The sequence below is a fragment of the Salmo salar genome, chromosome ssa05, assembly GCF_905237065.1.
Source record: "Salmo salar chromosome ssa05, Ssal_v3.1, whole genome shotgun sequence".
NCBI classification, from domain to species: domain Eukaryota; kingdom Metazoa; phylum Chordata; class Actinopteri; order Salmoniformes; family Salmonidae; genus Salmo; species Salmo salar.
Genome location: NC_059446.1, coordinates 60,120,440 through 60,143,946, shown reverse-complemented (window position 1 = coordinate 60,143,946; position 23,507 = coordinate 60,120,440). Strand labels below are relative to the sequence as shown.

Here is a 23,507-nt window from a genome sequence, read left to right as displayed (position 1 = left end):
TTTCCTGAAGTCCACGATCATCTCCTTTGTTTTGTTTACGTTAAGTGAGAAGTTGTTTTCCTGACACCACACTCTGAGTGCCCTCACCTCCTCCCTGTAGGCTGTCTCGTCGTTGTTGGTAATCAAGCACACTACTGTTGTGTCATCTGCAAACTTGATTGAGTTGGAGGTGCATGGCCATGCTGTCGTGGGTGAACAGGGAGTACAGGAGGCGGCTGAGCACGTACCCTTGTGGGGCCCCAGTGTTGAGGGTCAGTGAAGTGGACATGTTGTTTCCTACTTTCAACACCTGGGGGCGGCCCGTCAGAAAGTCCAGGACCCAATTGCACAGGGTGGGGTCGAGACCCAGAGACTTCAGCTTGATGAGTTGGAGGGTACTATGGTGTTAAATGCTGAGTTGTAGTCAATGAACAGCATTACTACATAGGTATTCCTTCTGTCCAGATGGGATAGGGCAGTGTGCAGTGTGATGGCAATTGCGTCGTCTGTGGACCTGTTGGGGTGGTAAGCAAACTGAAGTGGGTCTAGGGTTGGCGATAAGGTAGAGGTGATATGATCCTTGACTAGTCTCTCAAAGCACTTCATGATGACAGAGGTGAGTGCTACGGGCGGAAGACATTTAGTTCAGTTATCTTTTCCTTCTTGGGTACAGGAACAATGGTAGCCATCTTAAAGAATGTGAGGACAACAGACTGGGATAGGGATTGATTGAATATGTCCGTAAATACACCAGCCAGCCGGTCTGTGCATGCTCTGAGGACGAGGCTAGGGATGCTGTCTGGGCGAACATGTTTAAATGTTTTACTCACGTCAGCCACGGAGAAGGAGAGGGGGCACAGTCCTTGTTAGCGGGCCGCGACGGTGACACTGTGTTATCCTCAAAGCGGGCAAAGAAGGTGTTTAGTTTGTCTGGAAGCGTGACGTCGGTGTCCGTAACTTGGCTTGTTTTCTTTTTGTAGTCCGTGATTTCATTTCAGATCACACAGAACGTCACCATGTCAGTGATTGAAGTGGATTTACCAAGTGACATCAATAAGGGATCATAGCTTTCACCTGGATTCACATGGTCAGTCTATGTCATGTTTTGTACAATCAGTATATATACAGTAGTTGCAAAGGTGACCAAGGAAGTGTTCGCACAGGTGAGGGACGTGCTTAAGCATTTGACGGGTAGCAGGGCCAACCTGTATTGGATGAACAAGAAGGGGGACAGACGCTGCAGGTGCCATCACTGGCATGGTGACGACCTGTGTGATCTGAGAGGAACACTTCACGCCAGACCACCCCTTCCTCTTCTTCATCAGACAATAAGACTAACTACATCCTCCTCGGCAGGTTTTCCTCTCAGTGGAATAGTGATGTATTGTAGAAACAACTGAATACACCAAGCCAAATTAAAAAATATATTTAGTTTGGACTGTATCATTGTGAATGATGATGGTTCCCCCTTACACTCTGTTAAGATTTGAATTTTATAATGCAATTGACACAACCTTCCTTATCTGTTAAAAGATCCAAACAATGGTCAAAACGTCTACAATCCTATTAAAAAATGTTGTGGTGTGATTATTTATTTTACAATATTTCCATGTTGGTACAAATATATAAACTTTATTGGCATTAGAAAATATAATTTGTTTTAAAGCAAGCACATTTAGAATATAAATCATCATAAATAAGAAATTATTAAATCAAGAGAACACTATAAGGTAACGGGCATCAACTGGAAAATATTCCAAAATGACTTTAATAGTACGTATTTTGAAATACATACAAATCATTGTACATCCCCCTTATGTTGTAATCAATGCATTATGTTGTCAGATGAGTCTCGATATGCTAATCTCTTTTCCTATCAGATGAGTTTGCTTACGGTGAGGCCCAGCAGCAGAGGGACTAGGCTCAGTCTGATGGACCAAGCTGTAGCTGTTACAGGCACATTGGTTAAATATCCAAGCTGTTTCCCAAAACAATCATTATTGACCTTTTACTTGAAAACGGTTTATCTGCCTCTCTGTCATTGACAAACAGGGACAGATTAATTCAGGGACTTACCGATAGCATTTATTTTTATTAAGGAAAATATATACTGTATATATATGATACATACAGAATATATTATATATACTGTATATATTTTTTCACTTTAACCGCCAACCACAGGAAGACTCTCCATGAGTGTAGACAGCCTGCTGCCGCTCATCAGATGGGGAGAGGAGAGGAGGTAGTGTAATGAGGTCTGTGTGTAGCTTATGTAGAGGAGTCAGGCACAGGACAGCAGATAGGAATAAATAAATGTAATTTACTCAAAATAGGCAAATACAATACAATAAAGCAAGCCCACATTATGGACCGTAATACATAGAAAAACAATCACTCACAAAAAAAATTTGGGAACAGAGGGTTAAATAATGAACAAGTAATTGGGGAAGTAAAACCAGGTGTGTAAAACAAAGACAAAACAAATGGAAAATGAAAAGTGGATCGGCGATGGCTAGAAGGCCGGTGATGTCGACCGCCGAACGCCGCCCGAACAAGGAGAGGGACCGACTTCGGCGGAAGTCGTGACAGTACCCCCCCTTGACGCGCAGCTCCAGCAGCGCGCCGACACCGACCTAGGGGACGACCCGGAAGACGAGGCGCAGGGCGATCCGGGTGGAGACGGTGGAACTCCCGCAGCAACGAAGGGTCCAGGACGTCCTCCACCGGCACCCAGCATCTCTCCTCTGGACTGTACCCCTCCCACTCCACGAGGTACTGAAGGCCCCTCGCCCCTGACGCCTCGAGTCCAGGATGGCTCGAACAGCATACGCCGGGGCCCCCTCGATGTCCAGAGGGGGGTGGAGGAACGAGGGATTAATATGGTAATCTGGGGGAAGCTGTAACCTGTAGGATACCTCGTTCAGTCTCCTTAGGACTTTGAGTGGCCCCACAAACCGCGGACCCAGCTTCTGGCAGGGCAGGCGGAGGGGCAGGTTTTGGGTCAAGAGCCAGACCTCACTGCGGCTGCGGTCGGTGCTCGCCTTCTGTCGCCTCACGGCCCTTTGCAGATGCACATGAGCAGCGTCCCAGGTCTCCTCCGAGCGCTTAAACCATTCGTCCACCGCAGGAGCTTCGATCTGGCTCTGATGCCAAGGTGCCAGAACCGGCTGATACCCCAGTACGCACTGGAAAGGGGAGAGGTTAGTGGAGGAGTGGCGGAGTGAGTTTTGGGCCATCTCTGCCCAGGGGATGAACGCCGCCCACTCCCCCGGCCAGTCCTGGCAATATGACCGCAGAAACCTACCCACATCCTGGTTTAATCTCTCCACCTGCCCATTACTCTCGGGTGAAAACCTGAGGTGAGGCTGACCGAGACCCCCAGACATTCCATGAACACCCTCCATAGTCTGGACGTGAACTGGGGACCCCGATCACAGACTATGTCCTCAGGCACTCCGTAGTGCCGGAAGACGTGAGTGAAGAGGGCCTCCGCAGTCTGTACGGTCGTAGGGAGACCTGGCAAAGGGAGGAGACGGCAGGACTTAGAAAACCGATCCACAACGACCAGGATCGTGGTGTTGCCCTGTGAGGGAGGAAGATCCGTCAGGAAGTCCACCGACAGGTGCGACCACGGCCGTTGTGGAACAGGGAGGGGATGTAACTTCCCTCTGGGCAGGTGCCTGGGAGCCTTGCACTGGGCGCACACCGAGCAGGAGAAAACATAAACCCTCACGTCCTTGGCCAAGGTGGACCACCAGTACTTCCCACTAAGGCAACGCACCGTCCGACCGATGCCAGGATGACCAGAGGAGGGTGACGTGTGGGCCCAATAGATCAAACGGTCACGGACAGCAGACGGAACGTACAGACGCCCAGCTGGACACTGGGGAGGAGTGGGCTCTGTGCGTAACGCCCGCTCGATGTCCGCGTCCAACTCCCACACCACCGGTGCAACCAGGCAAGAGGCGCGGAAGTATGGGAGTATGATCCATGGACCGCTCCTCTGTGTCATACATCCGGGACAGTGCGTCTGCCTTAGCATTCTGGGAACCTGGTCGGTAGGACAGAGTAAAAACAAAACGGGTAAAGAACATGGCCCACCTTGCCTGGCGAGTGTTCAGTTTCCTTGCCGCCCGGATGTACTCCAGATTGTGGTGGTCAGTCCAGATGAGAAAAGGGTGTTTAGCCCCCTCAAGCAAATGTCTCCACGCCTTCAGAGCCTTGACAACAGCCAACAGCTCCCGGTCAACCACATCATAGTTTCACTCCGCCGGGCTGAGCTTCTTCAAAAAGAAAGTACAGGGGCGGAGCTTCGGTGGCGTGCCCGAGCGCTGAGAGAGCATCGCTCCGATCCCAGCCTTGGACGCGTCCACCTCCACTATACACACCAAAGAGGGATTCGGATGAGCCAGCACGGGAGCCGAGGTAAACAGAGCCTTCAGGTGACCAAAAGCCCTGCCCGCCTCAGCCGACCACTGCAGTTGCACCTTCAGAAGTGAGGTAATGGGAGCCGCTACCTGACCAAAACCCCGGATAAACCTCCGGTAGTAGTTGGCAAACCCTAGAAACCACTGCACTTCCTTTACCGTGGTGGGAGTTGGCCAATTACGCACGGCTATAATGTGGTCACTCTCCATCTCCACCCCTGAAGTGGAAATGCGGTACCCTAGGAAGGAGACGGACTGTTGGAAGAACAGACATTTCTCAGCCTTGACGTACAGGTCATGCTCCAACAGTCTACCAAGCACCGTGCGCACCAGGGACACATGCTCGGCGCATGTAGCGGAGTATATCAAAATGTCGTCGATATACACCACTACACCCTGCCCGTGCAGGTCCCGGAAAATCTTGTCAACAAAGGCCTTGTCAACTTGGCTTCAAACACATTGATATCAGGGTGTCCTGCAGTGCTTCATTTGTAAATTGGTAGGTGCCAGAAGAAAAAGTGAGCCTGAGAGGGTGGTGACCTGGGGGGCTCTGAGGTACCAGAATGCATGAAAAAAAGATGTTATAATAAAGCATTATCATTGCTTTTGCTTATTGGCATAGAGCAGTGGTGTGCAGGCGCTTGCAGAAATTGTACACATGGAGAACATGTTTTGTAGCTTAGAGTCCGGGAAAATGTTTGCCTTTTATAAACGGATTTCATAACTACATCATTTTAGATGAATGGAGTCTTCAGCAGAATCTTTTTTTAATACCTCACAAATGATCAAGCACTGGTGTCCAATATTCATGACGGCCCTAATAGCACGATACTTCCCGACAGGGTTCCTCAATCTTTACCTTCATCTATTTGTTTTCTAGATGTCTCCTGTTTCTACATACTGTGTCCAGTGGCGATTTTAGCATGTAAATCTTGTTGGGGCATAAAAAAAGTGGTATGCATGCCAACAAAGCCACTACACAACACAACACTAAACAATACATTAATTGCACTATACAGCAGAGTCCTAACAGCAGTCCCAACACCTTACCACTGCTGCACCTGGCTATCAGCGGAGCCTAGTCTGGCAATCCATAATTTTGATTAAGACATTAATGAGCAAGTTAGGACTGAGGTAGTCAATATAACTATTTGTACAGCAACCGAATTCAGAACATGGTTCATTCTTACAGTGTTCTCTCTGTACACCAAGTCAGAACTTTAGGATAAATAAAGGGGTATATAAGCAGACAATTAAACCTCTTACAATACTCAATGATTACGTTTCTCAAAAGCAGGTTATAGGCTACATGTGCACCATCAAGTCAGAACAGTAGGAAAAATTCAGAGGTGAAAATAGACCAAATGATTAGGGTGTGGCACATGGGCTACTAACAGCTTACTACACAACATACACTTACTATTACTTTCTTAGCTACAGTATTCATATCTCCCTGGCATATTACATCATTTATGCAGCAGCATACAAGACATTTTTGGACTTACCTTGTTGTGATGTGCTCACTTGAACAGGAAGGTGGCGCGGCGATCCTTCATAGGTACATTTTGTCATCAAAGTCTGGCATTCTCTGGATTTATGGTGCTTTCAAGACAACTGGGAACTGGGAATAAAAAAAATATTGAATCATGTGATGTCAGTGTTCTTCAGGCCATAGCACTAGAAAGAGGCCTGAGTTCCGAATTTACAATTCCGAGTTGGATGAAAGTTCAAAACGTATTTTCCCAGTCGTAGCTCATTTTTCCCGAGTTCCCTGTTGTCTTGAGCTCACTAAAGTCAGATTTTTCAGTTCCGAGTCAACAGTTGCTTTGAGCGCGGCACAAATCATGCTTCATTGACAGCAAGGCAATGTTGAATGTTAATCATTTTAAACTAGGAAAAGAGACCCTTGGGACCACACAGCCACTCCACTGAATAGCAGGCTAATGATTGCTTTGCAATGCTTGCAGTTTGCCACTGATCGCTTCCAAACCACTCATTGTTGAATTGCAATTTCCAACTTGTTGTGTAATGTTTATGTCCAATGGCCAATGAGCACAGATACGTTTTATCTATAATTTCTGTTCATTATTTCTCTTCATATGACAAGGATTAAAAAGGATTTGCAAGTAGATTGTCAACTTGATTCATGATGATGACCGCTAGCTAAGATTTTAAAAGTATGATGTTGACATGATCAGTCCAATCAAAGCTACTGTAGATATAAAGTGATTTGACGTAATTTTATCTGTGGCCAATGACCTTGAGCCTTCTTGGATGGGCATTTCTAATGTAACTCTATGGCAGCACTAAAGGGGCTTGAATTTTCTAGCTCTACCCTTATACTTGGCGGTGACGTAGTGTCGCCACGAGTGACAGAACATTGAGCCAATCACGGCGCAATGCTCTGTACTTTCTGCTGGCTTGCCCCACCACCACAGAAAGCACTGAGCTAGGCTGAAACACCTGCATTTTGGAGCTTCCTTACTCAAGAAAACAAAAAAGAGACCATGTTTGTATGTAGCTTTATTAACTCAATGATATATATATTTTTTACATTGTTCGCAAGCTGATATGTGACAGGTATTAATGTCAAAATAAGATGCAAAACAGGCAAGCCCCACCTGCCCTGAATGATGGATTGCCACTGTACATATCTATATTCCAAGGTAGCATATAACATTCTGAGAACCATATGTTTCTTAGAGCTTGGTGAGAGCGTGGTTGTCCTATGCTTATTTTGCATGCAATCTTCCCACAAGCCTGATGCCCTAGGTCAGTCAAACTCAACTGGCGGACCGCGGTCCGGGTCCGGACCCAGAGAAGGGTCAATCCGGACAGGACAACATCGCGTTTTGTTATATAAAAGTCAATACATTATTTTTAGACAGCTTTAAAAAAATCAACCGGGCGCAGCGGCATCTTCAACTCTGCGACCTCTCTTTTTCTCTCTCTCTTGAAGCAACGCCCGCCTCTACTAGTGCCCTGTCTAATCCACTCGCATGGTTAAATGCAAATACAAGAGGCTGCGTCTTACCCAATCACATTAATCCAAATATCCTCAGCGGAACCTTTAGACAAGCAGGTAGAAAGAAACAAAAAGATTTGACCGCAGTTCAACTGTAACATCCTGACCATATTTGGCTCCACATACAGCAGTGAATCAGCCTTCTCCACAATTAACTTTATTAAAAACAAATATCGCAGTAGGCTCACCAATGAACATTTCCACCAGTTTCTCAGAGTTGCTTTCACGCCATTTGTGCCAAAGTTCAAAGCATTGGCAGGAGACAGAAATTGCAATTTCTCTTATTAATGCTGGGCAAGGCCAGAGTGACTTATTTAAGCAATAAGGCCTGAAGTGATGTGGTACTTGGCCAATATACCACGGCTAAGGGCTGTTCTTATGCACAACGCAACATGGAGTGCTAGGACACAGCCCTTAGCCGTAGTAAAAATAACTGTTTTGTCATACCCATATATAGAATGGCGCCGGAGGAGATGGCTGCCGTTTTACAGGCTCTTAACCAATTGTGCTATTGTGTGTGTTTTTTCACGTTATTTGTAACTTATTTTGTACATAATGTTTCTGCCACAGTCTCTTATGACCAAAAAGAGCTTCTGGATATAAGGACAGCAATTACTCACCTCGCACTGGACAATTTCTTTCTTCTTAAACGAGTCGGACGCCAAGAATTTACTTCGGACACCTGACAAGGCCCAAATCCCCGTCATTTGCATGAGAAAGAGATGGAGATATTGGGGATGTAGGTCGGGGTTCCTTGTAAGGATCCGACTGCGAGTGGGTAATCTGCCTCTACCATCAGTCCTATTAGCTAACGTACAATCATTGGATAACAAAATAGACAAGCTACGATCACAAATAGCCTACCAACAGGACATTAAAACTGTAATATCTTATGTTTCACAGAGTTGTGGCTGAATGACGACATGGATAACATACAGCTGGCGGGGTTTAAGCTGCATCAGCAAGATAGAACAGCAACCTCTGGTAAGACAAGGGGTGGCGGTCTGTGTATATTTCTAAACAACAGCTGGTGCACGAAATCTAATATTAAGGAAGTCTCAAGGTTTTGCTCGCCTGAGGTTGAGTATCTCATGATAAGCTGTAGACCATACTATTTACCAAGATTGTTTCATAACTGTCTATTTACCACCACAAACCGATGCTGGCACTAAGATCACACTCAATGAGCTGTATAAGGCAATAAGCAAACAGGAAAATGCTCATCCAGAGGCGGCACTCCTAGTGGCTGGGGACTTTAATGCAGGAAAACAAATCCGTTTTACCTCATTTCTACCAGCATGTTAAATGTGCAACCAGAGGAAGGAAAAAAAACTCTAGACCACCTTTACTCCACACACGGAGACACGTACAAAGCTCTCCCTCGCCCTCCATTTGGCAAATCTGACCATAATTCTATCCTCCTGATTCCTGCTTACAAGAAAAAACTAAAGCAGGAAGCACCAGTGACTCGGTCAATAAAGAAGTGGTCAGATGACGCAGATGCTAAGCTACAAGACTGTTTTGCTAGCACAGAATGGAATATGTTCCAGGATTCTTCCAATGGCATTGAGGAGTACACCAGTCACTGACTTCATCAATAAGTCCATCGATGATGTCGTAACAAGGGGAAGCACAGCCGTGAGCTGCATAGTGACACGAGCCAAACAGACAAGCTAAATAATTTCTATGCTTGCTTTGAGGCAAGTAACACTGAAGCATGCATGAGAGCATCAACTGTTCCGGACGACTGTGTGATCACGCTCTTCGTAGCCGGTGTGACCTTTAAACAGGTCACATTACCAGGACGTGTTCTCCGAACATACGCTGGCCAGCTGGCAAGTGTCTTCACTGACATTTTCAACCTGTCCCTGACTGAGTCTGTAATACCAACATGTTTCAAGCTGACCACCATAGTCCCTGTGCCTAAGTACACTAAGGTAACCTGCCTAAATGACTACCGACCCGTAGCACTCACGTCTGTAGCCATGAAGTGCTTTGAAAGGCCGGTCATGGCTCACATCAACACCATTATCCTAGAAACCCTAGACCCACTCCAATTTGCATACCGCTCCAACAGATCTACAGATGATGCAATCTCTATTGCACTCCACACTGCCCTTTCCCACCGGGACAAAAGGAACACCTACGTGAGAATGCTATTCATTGATTACAGCTCAGCGTTCAACACCATAGTGCCCTCAAAGCTCATCACTCAGCTAAGGATCCTGGACTTCCTGATGGGCCGCTCCCAGGTGGTAAGGGTAGGTAACAACAAATCCGCCACGTTGATCCTCAACACGGGTGCCCCTCTGAGGTGTGTGCTCTGTCCCCTCCTTTACTCCCTGTTCACCCATGACTGCATGGCCAGGCACAACTCCAACACCATCATTAAGTTTGCCGAAGACACAACAGTGGTAGGCCTGATCACCGACAACGAAGAGACAGCCTATAGGGAGGACAGAGACCTGGCCGTGCGGTGCCAGGAAAACAACCTCTCCCTCAACGTGATCAAGACAAAGGAGATGATTGTGGATGACAGGAAAAAGAGGACCGAGCACGTCCACATTCTCATCGACAGGGCTGTAGTGGACCAGGTTGAGAGCTTCAAGTTCCTTGGTGTCCACATCACCAACAAACTATCATGGTCCAAACACACAAGACAGTTGTGAAGAGGGCATGACAAAGCCCATTCTCCTCAGGAGACTGAAAAGATTTGGCATGGGTCCTCAGATCCTCAAAAAGTACTACAGCTGCACCATCGAGAGCATCCTGACTGGTTGGATCACTGCCTGGTATGGCAACTGCTCGACCTCTGACTGCAAGGCACTACAGAGGGTAGTGTGTCCGCCCCAGTACATCACTGGGGCCAGCTTCCCTCCATCCAGGACCTCTATACTAGGCGGTGTCAGAGAAAGGCCCTAAGAATTGTCAAAGACTCCAGCCACCCTAGTAATAGACTGTTCTCTCTGCTACTGCACGGCAAGCGGTACTGGAGCGCCAGGTCTCAGTCCAAAAGGCTTCTTTACAGCTTCTACCCCCAAGCCATAAGACTCCTGAACAGCTATTCAAATGCCTACCCAGACTATTTGCATTATCTCCCCCCCACCCCCAAGTTCTACAGCTGCACCATCGAGAGCATCCTGACTGGTTGCAGCACTGCCTAATATGGCAACTGCTCAGCCTCCGACCGCAAGGCACTGCAGAAAGTAATGTGTTTGGCCCAGTACATCACTGGGGCCAAGCCTCCTGCCATCCAGGACCTCTATACCAGGTGGTGTCAGAGGAAGGACGTAAAAATTCCCAAAGACTTCAGCCTAGTCATAGACTGAACTCTCTGCTGCCGCAGGGCAAGCGATACTGGAGCGCCAAGTCTAGGACCAAAAGGCTTCATAACAGCTTCTACCCCCAAGCCATAAGACTCCTGAACAGCTAATCAACTGGCTACCCAGACTATTTGCATTGCCCCGCCCCCCCTCCTCCACCCCTCTTTTACCCTGCTGCTACTCTCTGTTTATTATCTATGCATAGTCACTTTAACTCTACCTACATGTACATATTACCTCAATTACCTCAACTAACCTGTGCCCCCGGCACATTGACTCTGTACCGGTACACCCTCTATATAGCCTCGCTACTGTTATTTTACCACTGCTCTTTAATTATTTTTTATTTTTATTTTTTACTTAACAATTATTTTTCTTAAAACTGTATTGTTGGTTAAGGGCTTGTAAGTATATCACTGTAAGGTCTACACCTGTTGTATTCGGCGCATGTCACAAATAAAAATGTATTTTTTTGATATACCACAGCTTTCAGCCAATCAGCATTCAGGGCTCGAACCACCCAGCTTATAAACATGAATATTGCATGGCCCAGTGACATTCTGCGCAATTACTAATTTTGTTCAACTCTCCTTTGTTCTCCAGAAAACATGCAGTTTATTTTATTAAAATATAAAAAAAATTATTCAAGGCCCATGTACAATGGTTCACAGTGCATGTTTGCATAAAAAGTAATATTCTTCAGTAATATTGATGCAATGTTGCACATGTATACATTCGAAAGAAGTTGTAATTAATTCAAATTCTTAGTCTCATTACTTAATGTACATTTTATGTAACAACATATTTCCTAAGTCTGTGGGGTTTTATTTGTTTTTGTGTGAAATATTTGCTTTTGGTGGATCCTTGTTGCAACAGAGCTGATGTCTAAAATGTTTGATGAGAGCACTTGGCAAATTGACTTTGTGCTGTATGACTAAGTCTGTGAAAAGATGGACCCCTGCCTAATGACCTGCTCGCTTCCACTGGCATACCACACACACCTACAGCCCCTGCAAGGTGGGGGTGGCCCACGGGCTTTGGGCGGATTGGCCATCTGCCATTTCTAGCAAATGCCCGAAGGACCATCCTTTATTAGGGTGGGCTGATTGAAATTGACAACAACAAAAAAGTATATATATATTTTTAAACAATGGACATGGCTGGTGGCCCATGAGCGAGTTATTTTATGACCTTTGTGCTATTTCTCTGTTGTCGTAATCAATATTGAGCATTTGGCTGACCAGTGGTTAACGGCCAGCCGGTTATCTGATTCGCTAAGCTGAGGTTTCGCAAATTGACATTCAAAGTCCAACTTGCATCATCAAAGAGAGTGAGACCCGCTCTGACTTTGTCAGTCACTCAGTCAAAACAGAAAACAAAATGAGGGTGCCAAAAAGGGCTCTTGAGGCCGATTTTGCGAAATGTGTGAAATGAATCTACTTATTTCCTAAAAGTTCTGGTTCTGCTGGTCCGAGTCCTGTGTCTGTGTCTCTGAGAAATGACAGATAATTTGCTGTGGTGCAGTCGAGGTTGGAAGAAAAAAGAGAAAGACACACACACACAAATCATGTAGGCTACTACTGCCAGTTAGGCCTAATATTTTGACTGTATATTGTATGAAATATACAACATACAGGCACTATGTATATACAATATACAGGCATTGTATGAAATATACAATATACAGGCACTATGCATATACAATATACAGGCACTATGCATATACAATATACAGGCATTGTATGAAATATACAATATACAGGCACTATGCATATACAATATACAGGCATTGTATGAAATATACAATATACAGGCAGTACAGAGGGTAGTGCCTACGGCCCAGTACATGACTGGGGCTAAGCTGCCTGCCATCCAGGACCTCTACACCAGGCGGTGTCAAAGGAAGGCCCTAAAAGTTGTCAAAAACCCCAGACACCCCAGTCATAGACTGTTCTCTCTACTACCGCATGGCAAGCGGTACCGGGGTGTAGCTCCCTCCAGTAACCACGAGCACAACCGTTCCTTGATTTTGACTGGCGGCTTTATTCTGTAGTTTAGTCAGAATTATCACCTTCCGTGAGAACTATAAAGTAAATGAAAATACAGTTTAAGCACACTCTTACACCTTCTTGTCTTATGAGTGACTTATTAGCTTGGTATAACTCTGAAGTACTTACTTACATAAACAGTTTAGCCGGAGCTATAATAGTATCAGATTGAACACACGAATAAAGGAAAAAATACCTCATTGGCTGCTTATTACAGAAGGGAGGAAATCAAACTTCACACTTATTATTCCTGGCATGAATTCACGCTTCATCCTAACATACACATATCAACCTTTCCGAACTACATCCGGTAACATGAAAACTTAGCTAACACCGCGCGGGAATGCCTTCACACCCAAAGATGTGTTGCTACGATAATGATCCCCGTTACAACAGTTATTAGCCACGTCGTTCCACCTGTCTTATCATATCCCCCGCATAGCGAACACGTAAACAATTCAAACAAAAAACAACGACATAGACTTACAGATTAATTGTCAGTTACACTCCCACCAATCACCTGTGATTTCTGTGAAAGGGGTCTGCAGGTTTTTTGATCGGCTTCCAGGAGGGTGACTGTCTTATGGATGGGCCTCTCCAGATAGGTGGGTTTGGTGATGCGTTTACCTCTCTCATCCAGGGTTGAGTCGCTGATCAGTAACTTGCATCTTCTCACCCGGCCATCCTGTCCCAGGTACACTTCTGTAACCTTTGCCAATTTCCACTGGTTGCGTGGTACAGTATCATCTTGCAATATGACAATGTCATTAATACTTGCGTTTCTTCTGTCTTTATTCCATTTCTGCCTGTGTTGGAGGTTTAGGAGGTACTCTTTCTTCCACCTTGCCCAGAATTCATTGGCTAAGAATTGTACTCTGCGCCATCTCTTGCGGAGATAAAGATCTTCCTTGATGAACTGTCCAGGTGGTGGTAAGAGATTTGTGGACTTCATTGTCAAGATGTGATTTGGTGTGAGCGGGTCTGGACCTAATGGATCATTCAGATATTCCGTAGTTAGGGGCCTACTATTTAAAATCGCCATGACTTCATAGAGAAAGGTACGCAGAGAAGCGCTGTCGAGTCTTCCGTCTGACTGATCAAGAATGGATGTCAAGACACTTCGTATCGTGCGGATTTGCCTTTCCCAAACACCACCCATGTGACTTGAAGATGGGGTGTTCATGATAAACTCGCATCCAAGTTCCTTCAATCGTTCTTGATCCATTTCCTTCCGGGCGTCCACAAACTCGCGTCTTGCGCCAATGAAGTTGCTGCCTTGATCACATCTGATTTGACGAACATTACCACGTATGGCAATGAATGAACGCAGGGCATTGATAAAGGCATCGGTGGTTAAGTCATCAAGCATTTCAATGTGAACTGCTCGAGAGCCCCTGCAAGTGAGTAGGAGCCCATAACACTTTAACTCTCTTATTCCGTCCTTGGCATAGAAAGGTCCAAAGCAGCATCCCGCAGTATGTGAAGGGAGGCGTGGTCTCCATGCGTTCCTTCGGAAGATCTGCCATCCTTTGCTCTTCTGTACATCTTCTGAATTTCCTGCATTTCACACATTTGTAGATGTGTGAGGAAACTGCATTGCTGCATCCTAGGATCCATATACCGTTGGATCGCAGCTCATTGATCGTTATTCCACGTCCTTGGTGTCGTACTCTTTCATGATAGTGCTTGACGAGCAGCACTGACAAGTGGCTATCTCTTGGCAGGATTGCAGGATGCTTCACGTGGGAATGAAGAGTTGCATGAGCCAAGCGACCTCCCACCCTGAGGATACCTTGCTCATCCAGAAATGGACTCAATTTATGCAACTTGCTTGGTTTATCTTTGGTCTTGATGTCTTTCTGGTGCCTAAGGTTGTGTATCTCATGGGAGAAGGCTGCTTCTTGAACCATCCTTATAATGGTGAGCTCTGCCTCTCTCCTTTCTTCTATGCTTGTAGCTTCACTAGACCTCAATTTTAAGCCTATGGCTTCCTTGACACGTCGTTTGAGCCTGGCAATAGCTTTTACCACTCTTGCCCAGTCTGAGAACTTGTGAAGGTGATCTAGTAACGATCTTTCTTCCTTTGCCTGGGTATCATGGACCAGGGATTTCTGCAGCTCTGGGTCATTGTCTGAGAACTCTCCCCCCTTGACTTGTCCTTTGGGAAGTTCTTCTTGCCAAAGAAAGCAGCTACCACCGCTGCTGAAAGTTCCAGTCGTAGTATGGTCGTAATATTGGAAGGGGCGACTCTCGACCTCCCCATAACTAGGGAGCAATGAACTTCTCCTGCTGTGCTGATTGTTCTGAGGTATGAGCACTCTCCATAACCTGAGGTACTAGCGTCGGAGAAGTGATGGAGCTCATAACTCTGCACTTCCTTGAAACTTGATGGCAAGTAGCCTTGTTGGATCCTTACTTCCGACAACTTTTGTAGACCTTGGAGCCAGAATTCCCACTGGAAACGTAGGTCATCTGGAATGGGCTCATCCCAGTCGATCTTGTCACGACACATCTGCTGCAAGATCTGCTTCCCTGCCAGGACAAAGGGTGCCACAAACCCAAGCGGATCATATACAGAGGCTACTGTAGACAACACTCCTCTTCTTGTGAGTGGGCGTTCCTTAACAACTACCCTAAACTGGAACTTGTCTGATGCGACACACCATAGTACACCAAGCGCCCTCTCCATGTGTGGTTCACCCAGAGCCATATCCAGGTCTTTGGCACCCTCAGCACATTCTTCCTTGGGAATTGTGGCTATAACTTCCTTGCTGTTAGAGATAAACTTGTGCAACCGAAGTTTGCCGATGCTGCAAAGCTCTCTTGCTTCTTTCACCAGCTGGGCCGCTTCAGCTTCAGACGATACGCTCGTCAACCCATCATCAACATAAAAGTTCCTTTCTATGAACTGGATAGACTTCTCGCTGAAGCTTCCTCGTCCTTCAGCAGCGAGATGTTTGAGACCATAGTTGGCGCAACCAGGAGATGAAGCTGCACCGAACAAGTGGACCTTCATACGATACACTGAGGGTTGAGACTCTAGATCGCCGTTCTCCCACCAAAGGAACCGCAGATGATCTTGGTCTTCTGCTTTCACATGAAACTGGTGGAACATGCGCTCTACATCACACATGATTGCAACTGGACCCTTACGAAAATGACAAAAGATTTTGCCAGCAATGTGTTTGTCAACTCTGGACCGGTGAGGAGATGGTCATTCAAGGACGTCTCTCGAAACTTAGCTGAGCAGTCAAAGACGACTCCTATCTTCCCAGGCTTTTGTGGGTGATAAACCCCATGATGTGGGATGTACCATGCTGGATGCTTGTTAATTTCTTCCTTGGAGACCTTCTCAGGATCTCCACGAGCTATGGTCTCTTCCATAAATGCTGTGTAGTCCTTGTAGTACTGCTTGTCTCTCCTCAGCCTCCTTTCCAGGCACTTGAGACGGTGAACTGCACATGTTTTATTGTTCGGCAGGTTGGGTCTTTCTTCCTTAAATGGCAGCGGCATCTCGTAATGTCCATTGTCCTTGCGTCAGATGCCCGCTTTCATTTTTGTCAGGAACCGGATATCCTCTTGAGATATGAGGTCCTCTTCTGCAGCTCTCTCATTGAAGTCGGATTCAAGCGTCTTGATAACGTCCCGTGCTGTGATTACCTCTCTTACGCGTGTTCTACAAACATAGTGTACTTGATTTGTGAGGTTGAAAGAAGATTGAAGACTTGGCATCACCTGTCTAACGATAACCTGATGACTCACTCCAATAGCGTCGCCATAGTCGATACATGGGTTTCCATAGCCGACTATGCTCCAGCCAAGGTCTGTTCTCTGAGCAAAAGGCTGATTTCCCTTACCAGACACAATTTCTCTTGGAAGGAGAGCCTGGGAGCAGTTGTAGCCAATTAAGAGACCGACATCACAGCTCTGTTGAGGAGCAATCTCCTCTGCAATGTGTTGAAGATGAGACCATGCTCTTGCCGTCTCTGGAGTAGGAATATGATCTCTGTTTGCAGGAATAAACTCTCTCGAGTAGGTAGTTGGCAGAGGGATTTTCTTCTCCAGGTAAAACCCTCTAACCTGCAAACCAGACAGCTTCTGGCTGGGCACGATGGTATTCCTTGAGGCCATTGTAGAGAGTTTCGTTGTACTGGCTCCTTCTTTGTATTGAGAGCCTTTGTTGTCTCTTCAAGGATAAAGGTGGTGTCGCTCTGGGTGTCAAGAAGTGCATACACGAGAACTTCACGATCGGGCTCGCTTGTGGTTGACACCCATACTGGAATGATTGTGGAGGTGTGAGTGTTGTTAATGTCCCTTACGACTCTGTTAGATATGGCTTCACTTGACGCACTTGTCCCCTTATCTTGTGGGGGCTCTGTCTTCCTATCCCTTGACCTTTCTTTAGTACGATCTTCGTGCAGGCAGGATGGATGCCTCCTCTGACACGTGTCACAGGTGTTCCTGTTATCACAATCTTTCGAACGATGCCCAGGCCTTAAACAGCCGAAGCACAATTTATTCTCTTGAACAAACTTCTGTCGCTCTGCGGTGGGCTTATCCATGAACTTCCAACATTTGTGGAGACTATGACCTGACTTCTCACAGAAGACACAACTAGTGACAGTATTTTTCTCATCAGAGTTAGTTGCTAATACCCTTGCTCCAGGGCTTTGAATCCTTGGCGTCTTAGGTTTTCCATCTTCGCTTGGTTTCAAAGCGTGAAGGGATGTTACAGGATTGCAAGCGATCTTGGCTTCTCTCGTGTGAAACTTTACAAACTGACTGAAGCTGGGAAAGGTCTCAGTTTCTTCTAGGATGTCTATGACCTTTCTATTCCATCTTGAAATTAGCCAATCTGGAAGTTTAGCGAGGATCTTTTGGTTTTCATTACAGTCATTAAGCACCTTCAGGCCCTTATTCTGAAACATAGCAGCCTCACAGCTGCGGAGAAAATCTACAAGGTCTCTAAGTTTAAGACTGTCCTTGGATCCTATCTTAGGCCATGCATTGAGCTTATCTCTGAAGGACTTGGCGATGAGGAATTTGTTTCCGTACCTTTCTTCAAGAATGGTCCACGCAGCATGGTAGGCTGACTCTGTTCCTAACATAAAGTAACTTTCGATGGCTTTCTTGGCAGGCCCACCGACATATTTTCTTAAGTAATATATATTCTCAGTTGCTGGTATGTTCTTCCTGTCTATCAGAGTCTGAAAAGAGACCTTCCAGTCAGTGAACGAGAGTGGTTCTCCATTGAATGTCACTGGTTCTGGTATGGGGAGGCGGCTTTCACTGATTGATTCCGCTAGTAACCTGAACATGGTCTTGGTGCTATCTTCATGTTGTGTGCTTGTCACAACATGTTGTGGTGAGAGACTGTGAAATGAGCCACTTCTGTGCATGACTTCTTTCACAGATTTGAAGTTAGAGAGTAGTTCTCTCTTCTCGTCCTCTGAGTTTTCATCTTGCTCATACACTTGCATCCGCGCCTTGGCAGTATTTAGTTTCTTGAGCACTTCTAAGCGCTCTAACTCTCTACGCTTGTCTTCTAGCGTCCTTCGTCTGGCAGCATTTTCTACCTCTAACTTGACTCGCAGCCTAGCTTCTTCTAAGCTGCGTTTCACAGCCTCAGCTTCTTGCTCCGCTGTCCTCTTCTTATCTTCATCTTCGAGTCTCTGAAGCTCTTCTAGTTGGCTTTCTTGCTTAACCATTACTTCTAAAGCTGCTTGGTTAGCAGCAACTTGTCTCTTAACAGATGACACGCTTGAGTGTCTGAAGTTGACCTTTGAGTTGCTTTGAGACTGGGAGGAAGCGCTTGAGGGCTGATAGTTGAGACTTGACTTATGTGAGAGTTCAGACATGCACAAGGATTGCTGTCCTTCCAGTGCAGCTCTATCTGGTTACTTTGACCTTCTTCCCTGACCTTTAAATGACACCTTACAGTCTTGATAATAGACATTGTAACTGCTTCACACGTATCAACTCTGCGGCGTATATCGTTGTCGGGAATGTCAATTTGACGCAAATTTACATAAACAAGGTTTAGCTCTGTAGAGGTATGGCTGATCTTGTTTAAGAGGTCTTCTAGTAGGTCTTCAGAGCAACATCCTGTCAGTGACAGTTTTGCTTCCTTTACCAGAGCCTTCCACTTCTCATAGCTGACCCTGAAACGATGTTCGAGCTGTCTCCACCTTTCGTCGCGCAGTTCTCTGCTCTTTTCAGTTAACCTGCGGACCCTCTCACCTTTTCGTGGCTCTTGTTGTGATGTCTCATTAGCAGCTTCTGTATCATCATTCGCTGGCAGCCGTGACTCCACACCAGTCCGGGTCTCTTCCTGCTGCTCTGTTTGTTCTGATGAAGGCTTGAAGTTTGCGAGGTGTTGCTGCTCAACTTGACCCACCCCATCTCTATCTCCTTTAGTGAAACTACCCTTTTCTGACATTCTAAATCAAATCAAATCAATTCTAGGTAAGGTTTGGATAAGTGAGTAGGTAATTTAAACCTTAGTACGTGGTATAAACATGTATAATGCTTGTAACAAAGGCTTGAACAAACACCTTACCAAACAATTACACTATTAACTTACAGGTGAAAATATAATTAATAGGTGTACGCTGACCCTTAATGTTTTGTAGCAATATATATATTGTTTTAGTAAGTATCAAATAATATTTTTCCAGTAATACACATAATAACGATACATTAAGAAAGAAAGAGCAAATGCATAATACCAGCGTCTTGATGAAATACACAACTATCTCCAGTCCTTACGAATTGTAATCTTAAAGTCTCTAATTAGCAGTTCACAAGGCTAGGGCCACCTTCAAACGCTTTGACTTGTACCTGCGTGTCTGACTTTCCTGTTAGCCTTGACCTTATGTTGCCTCACGATGCTTCCTTATGTGGAGATGTTCTTCTTAGGTTGCAGGTAGGTGCAAAACTCTTATCTGGCAGATGACAGGGCCTACCAGGATTTGGGTATCTTGTAGACTTTACAGCTGGATGAGATTCTTCTTTCTCTCTTGCTCGTGAAGAGCACTGAGTTCTCACTGTAGCTCCCTCCAGTAACCACGAGCACAACCGTTCCTTGATTTTGACTGGCGGCTTTATTCTGTAGTTTAGTCAGAATTATCACCTTCCGTGAGAACTATAAAGTAAATGAAAATACAGTTTAATTCAGCACACTCTTACACCTTCTTGTCTTATGAGTGACTTATTAGCTTGGTATAACTCTGAAGTACTTACATACATAAACAGTTTAGCCGGAGCTATAACAGTATCAGATTGAACACACGAATAAAGGAAAAAATACCTCATTGGCTGCTTATTACAGAAGGGAGGAAATCAAACTTCACACTTATTATTCCTGGCATGAATTCACGCTTCATCCTAACATACACATATCAACCTTTACGAACTACATCCGGTAACATGAAAACTTAGCTAACACCGCGCGGGAATGCCTTTACACCCAAAGATGTGTTGCTACGATAATGATCCCCGTTACAACAGTTATTAGCCACGTCGTTCCACCTGTCTTATCATTTCCCCCGCATAGCGAACACGTAAACAATTCAAACAAAAAAACAACGACATAGACTTACAGATTAATTGTCAGTTACACGGGGGGCCAGGTCTAGGACCAAAAGGCTTCTCAACAGCTTTTACCCCCAAGCCATAAGACTCCTGAACAGCTAATCAACTGGCTACCCAGACTATTTGCATTGCCCCCCCCCCAAACCCCTGTGTCTGTGTCTCTGAGAAATGACAGATAATTTGCTGTGGTGCAGTCGAGGTTGGAAGAAAAAAGAGAAAGACACACACACACAAATCATGTAGGCTACTACTGCCAGTTAGACCTAATATTTTGACTGTATATTGTATGAAATATACAACATACAGGCACTATGTATATACAATATACAGGCATTGTATGAAATATACAATATACAGGCACTATGCATATACAATATACAGGCATTGTATGAAATATACAATATACAGGCAGTACAGAGGGTAGTGCCTACGGCCCAGTACATCACTGGGACTAAGTTGCCTGCCATCCAGGACCTCTACACCAGGCGGTGTCAGAGGAAGGCCCTAAAAGTTGTCAAAAACCCCAGACACCCCAGTCATAGACTGTTCTCTCTACTACCGCATGGCAAGCGGTACCGGGGAGCCAGGTCTAGGACCAAAAGGCTTCTCAACAGCTTTTACCCCCAAGTCATAAGACTCCTGAACAGGTAATCAAATGGCTACCCGGACTATTTGTATTGTTCTGCCCCCCCAACCTCTCTTTTACGCTGCTGCTACTCTCTGTTAATCATATATGCATAGTCACTTTAACCATACCTACATGTACATACTACCTCAATTAGCCCGACTAACCGGTGCCTGTATATAGCCTCGCTACAGCATATAGCCTCGCTACTGTTGTTTTTCACTGTCTTTTTACTGTTGCTTTTTATTTCTTTACTTATCTATTGTTCACCTAATACCTATTTTTTTCTTGAAAATTGCACTGTTGGTTAGAGCCTGTAAGTAAGCATTTCACTGTAAGGTCTACACCTGTTGTATTCGGGCACACGTGACAAATAAACTTTGATTTGATTTGATTTCATACCCACCATGCCAACTATGGAAGGGGGATTCAGGGGAACATTTAGACACTGGGCAATGTGCAATATAGCCTAACAGGTCATAAGATTGGCTTTTACAACACATAGGTAAGGCAATAGCCAGCCATCTACTAGACATTTACACAGTGCATTTAATTAAACACAAGTCATCATGCATTACAATAAAGGTCAATTAGGGAACTGTGTATGTTAATTGTTTTATCAATGTATATTCGCTTCTGAATCTCAGTCTGTTCAGCCCATGAAAGTGAGTTCATGACCTGTAGTAACAACTGACTCTGGTGTCGGCTTACATTACATAGCCACCCCAATGAAGGCTGGAAAGTCCTGCCCATCTCCCACTCAACCTCCTGTCTGTTTCATTCGCAGAATGGACTGTCACTTCTTGGCCTGAAGATATGCATCCGCACTGTCAAACGAAGCACAAAGCTGGAAATCTATTGGCATCCACATGAACTAGTCTGGCATCTTTCTTTGACAAAAACAGATGGTATTGTAATGACCTGGCTAGATCATAAAGGAACAATTGTCCAGACAGACGATTGAGTTTACGAATTCCCGGTTTATTAACCCAACTCCACACAGGCTACTGTTTGGCCGTAGCCCACGCCAAATAAATTAAAGATACCCGTCTAAAACAGCCGTAAACCTTCTCTTGTCAAGACCAGACGTAAGAGAGAGAACAATGGCTAAAAATAGTCTTAACTTGCAATGCTCCACCCCCCCACGCCACTCCACCAACCATGTCATTTCCAGAGAGGGGAATTGTGGGGGTCCCTGGGGTTTGGGGAGAAGAGGCCCCTCTGTACGGGGCAAATCTGTCCCGGTGCAGTGCCACCTTTCTCCCCCTGGGAGAAAGCTGCACCCGTTAAACAACCTCCCCTACCCTCTCCAGGACGCTGCAGGGCCACCCAGTGGCTGTCCAACTTGGGGCATCTGCCTTTCTTTCTCAGGGGGCTGTAGACCCAGACCAGCTCCCCAGCCACAAAGTGCCTTCCCCAGGTGTGCACGTCATAGTTCCTCTTCCTCACATCTGCATTTTCCAGCTGCTCTCTGGCGAAGGTGTGGGCTGTCTCCAGGTGGTCCTGGAGTCTCCGGGCATACTCTGGCCCTGGGGGAACAGCAGGGCTATCCAGGGCCCGCCAAACGCCATCTCTGCAGGGGTGCGGATCTCTCTCCCCAGCATGAGGAGGGCAGGCGTGCAGGAGGTGGAGCCTTGGATAGCGGAGCGGCATGCCATGAGGATCAAGGGCAGGTGCTTGTTCCAGTTTTGCTGGTGTTTGGCAGAGACAATGGCCAGCTGCTGTCCAAGCGTTTTGTTGAAGCGCTCAACAAGCCCATCACTTTGAGGATGGAGAGGAGTAGTGCGGGTCTTGTGCATACCCAACACATGGGACTCAAAGTTTATGCCTTGGTCGCTGTGGATGGACTCTGCAGCTCCAAACCTGCTGAACATCCCGCTGTCAGTGCATCGATGATGGTCTCTGCCTCCTGGTCAGGCAGAGCATAGGCCTCGGCCCATTTTGTGAAATAGTCCATGGCCATGAGCACCTAGCGGTTTCCACTGTCTGTGGTGGGGAATGGCCCAACTACATCCACTCCCACTCTCTCCATGGGAGCCCCAACTGGGAACTGTTGGAGTTGAGCATGAGAGTGGCCTGGAGGGCCCTTTCTCGCTGTGCAGTTGTCACAGCGGCGGCAGTCCTCCACATCCCTCTTGTGCTGCCCCCAGTAAAAGCCCTGACGGAGGCGGCGGAGTGTTTTTGTGACCCAAAGGTGTCCAGTCCCCACCCCCCCATGAGTACTCTGGAGCACCGCCTCCTGCAATGCTTTTGGGACCACCACCTGCCACCTCTCCTCTCCCGTAGCTGACTCCTTCCATGCCCGCTGTAGCACGCCATCAGCCAGCCGCAGTCTCTCAAACTTTGACCACAACCCTTCGGTCACGAGTGAGAGCGCTGCCACCTCTTCCCACGATGGCCTCAGCTGTGCCTCTACCCACTGTAGCACCGGCTGTAGGTCTGTGTCCCGTCCCTGCTGCTGCCCTCATTCAGCCACGTCGACAG

The 23,507-nt window shown here is 46.2% G+C and overlaps 1 protein-coding gene across 4 annotated transcripts; it reads right to left on the bottom strand.

Annotated features, from left to right (window-relative positions):
• Positions 1–12,780: 12,780 nt before the first annotated feature.
• Positions 12,781–20,554, bottom strand: LOC106605345 (uncharacterized). Of its 4 annotated transcripts, XR_006769921.1 has the most exons (3): positions 20,115–20,499; positions 13,002–19,949; positions 12,781–12,840 (listed from the first exon to the last, which is right to left on the bottom strand). XR_006769921.1 is itself a non-coding variant. In XM_045718461.1 (2 exons), the coding sequence occupies exon 2, from the start codon at positions 18,661–18,663 to the stop codon at positions 16,711–16,713; it is 1,953 nt and encodes a 650-aa protein (XP_045574417.1). In that variant the 5' UTR covers positions 18,664–19,949; positions 20,407–20,554; the 3' UTR covers positions 12,781–16,710. The 4 variants fall into 4 exon arrangements, 3 of the variants coding, with proteins under 3 accessions (XP_045574417.1, XP_045574416.1, XP_045574418.1); XM_045718461.1 differs by having other exon boundaries at positions 12,781–19,949; positions 20,407–20,554; XM_045718460.1 differs by having other exon boundaries at positions 12,781–19,949.
• Positions 20,555–23,507: the final 2,953 nt, after the last annotated feature.

Bases quoted from the DNA above. Each gene is read 5' to 3' on its own strand.
- LOC106605345 (XM_045718461.1), bottom strand. From the start codon at position 18,663: ATGTCTGAACTCTCACATAAGTCAAGTCTCAACTATCAGCCCTCAAGC.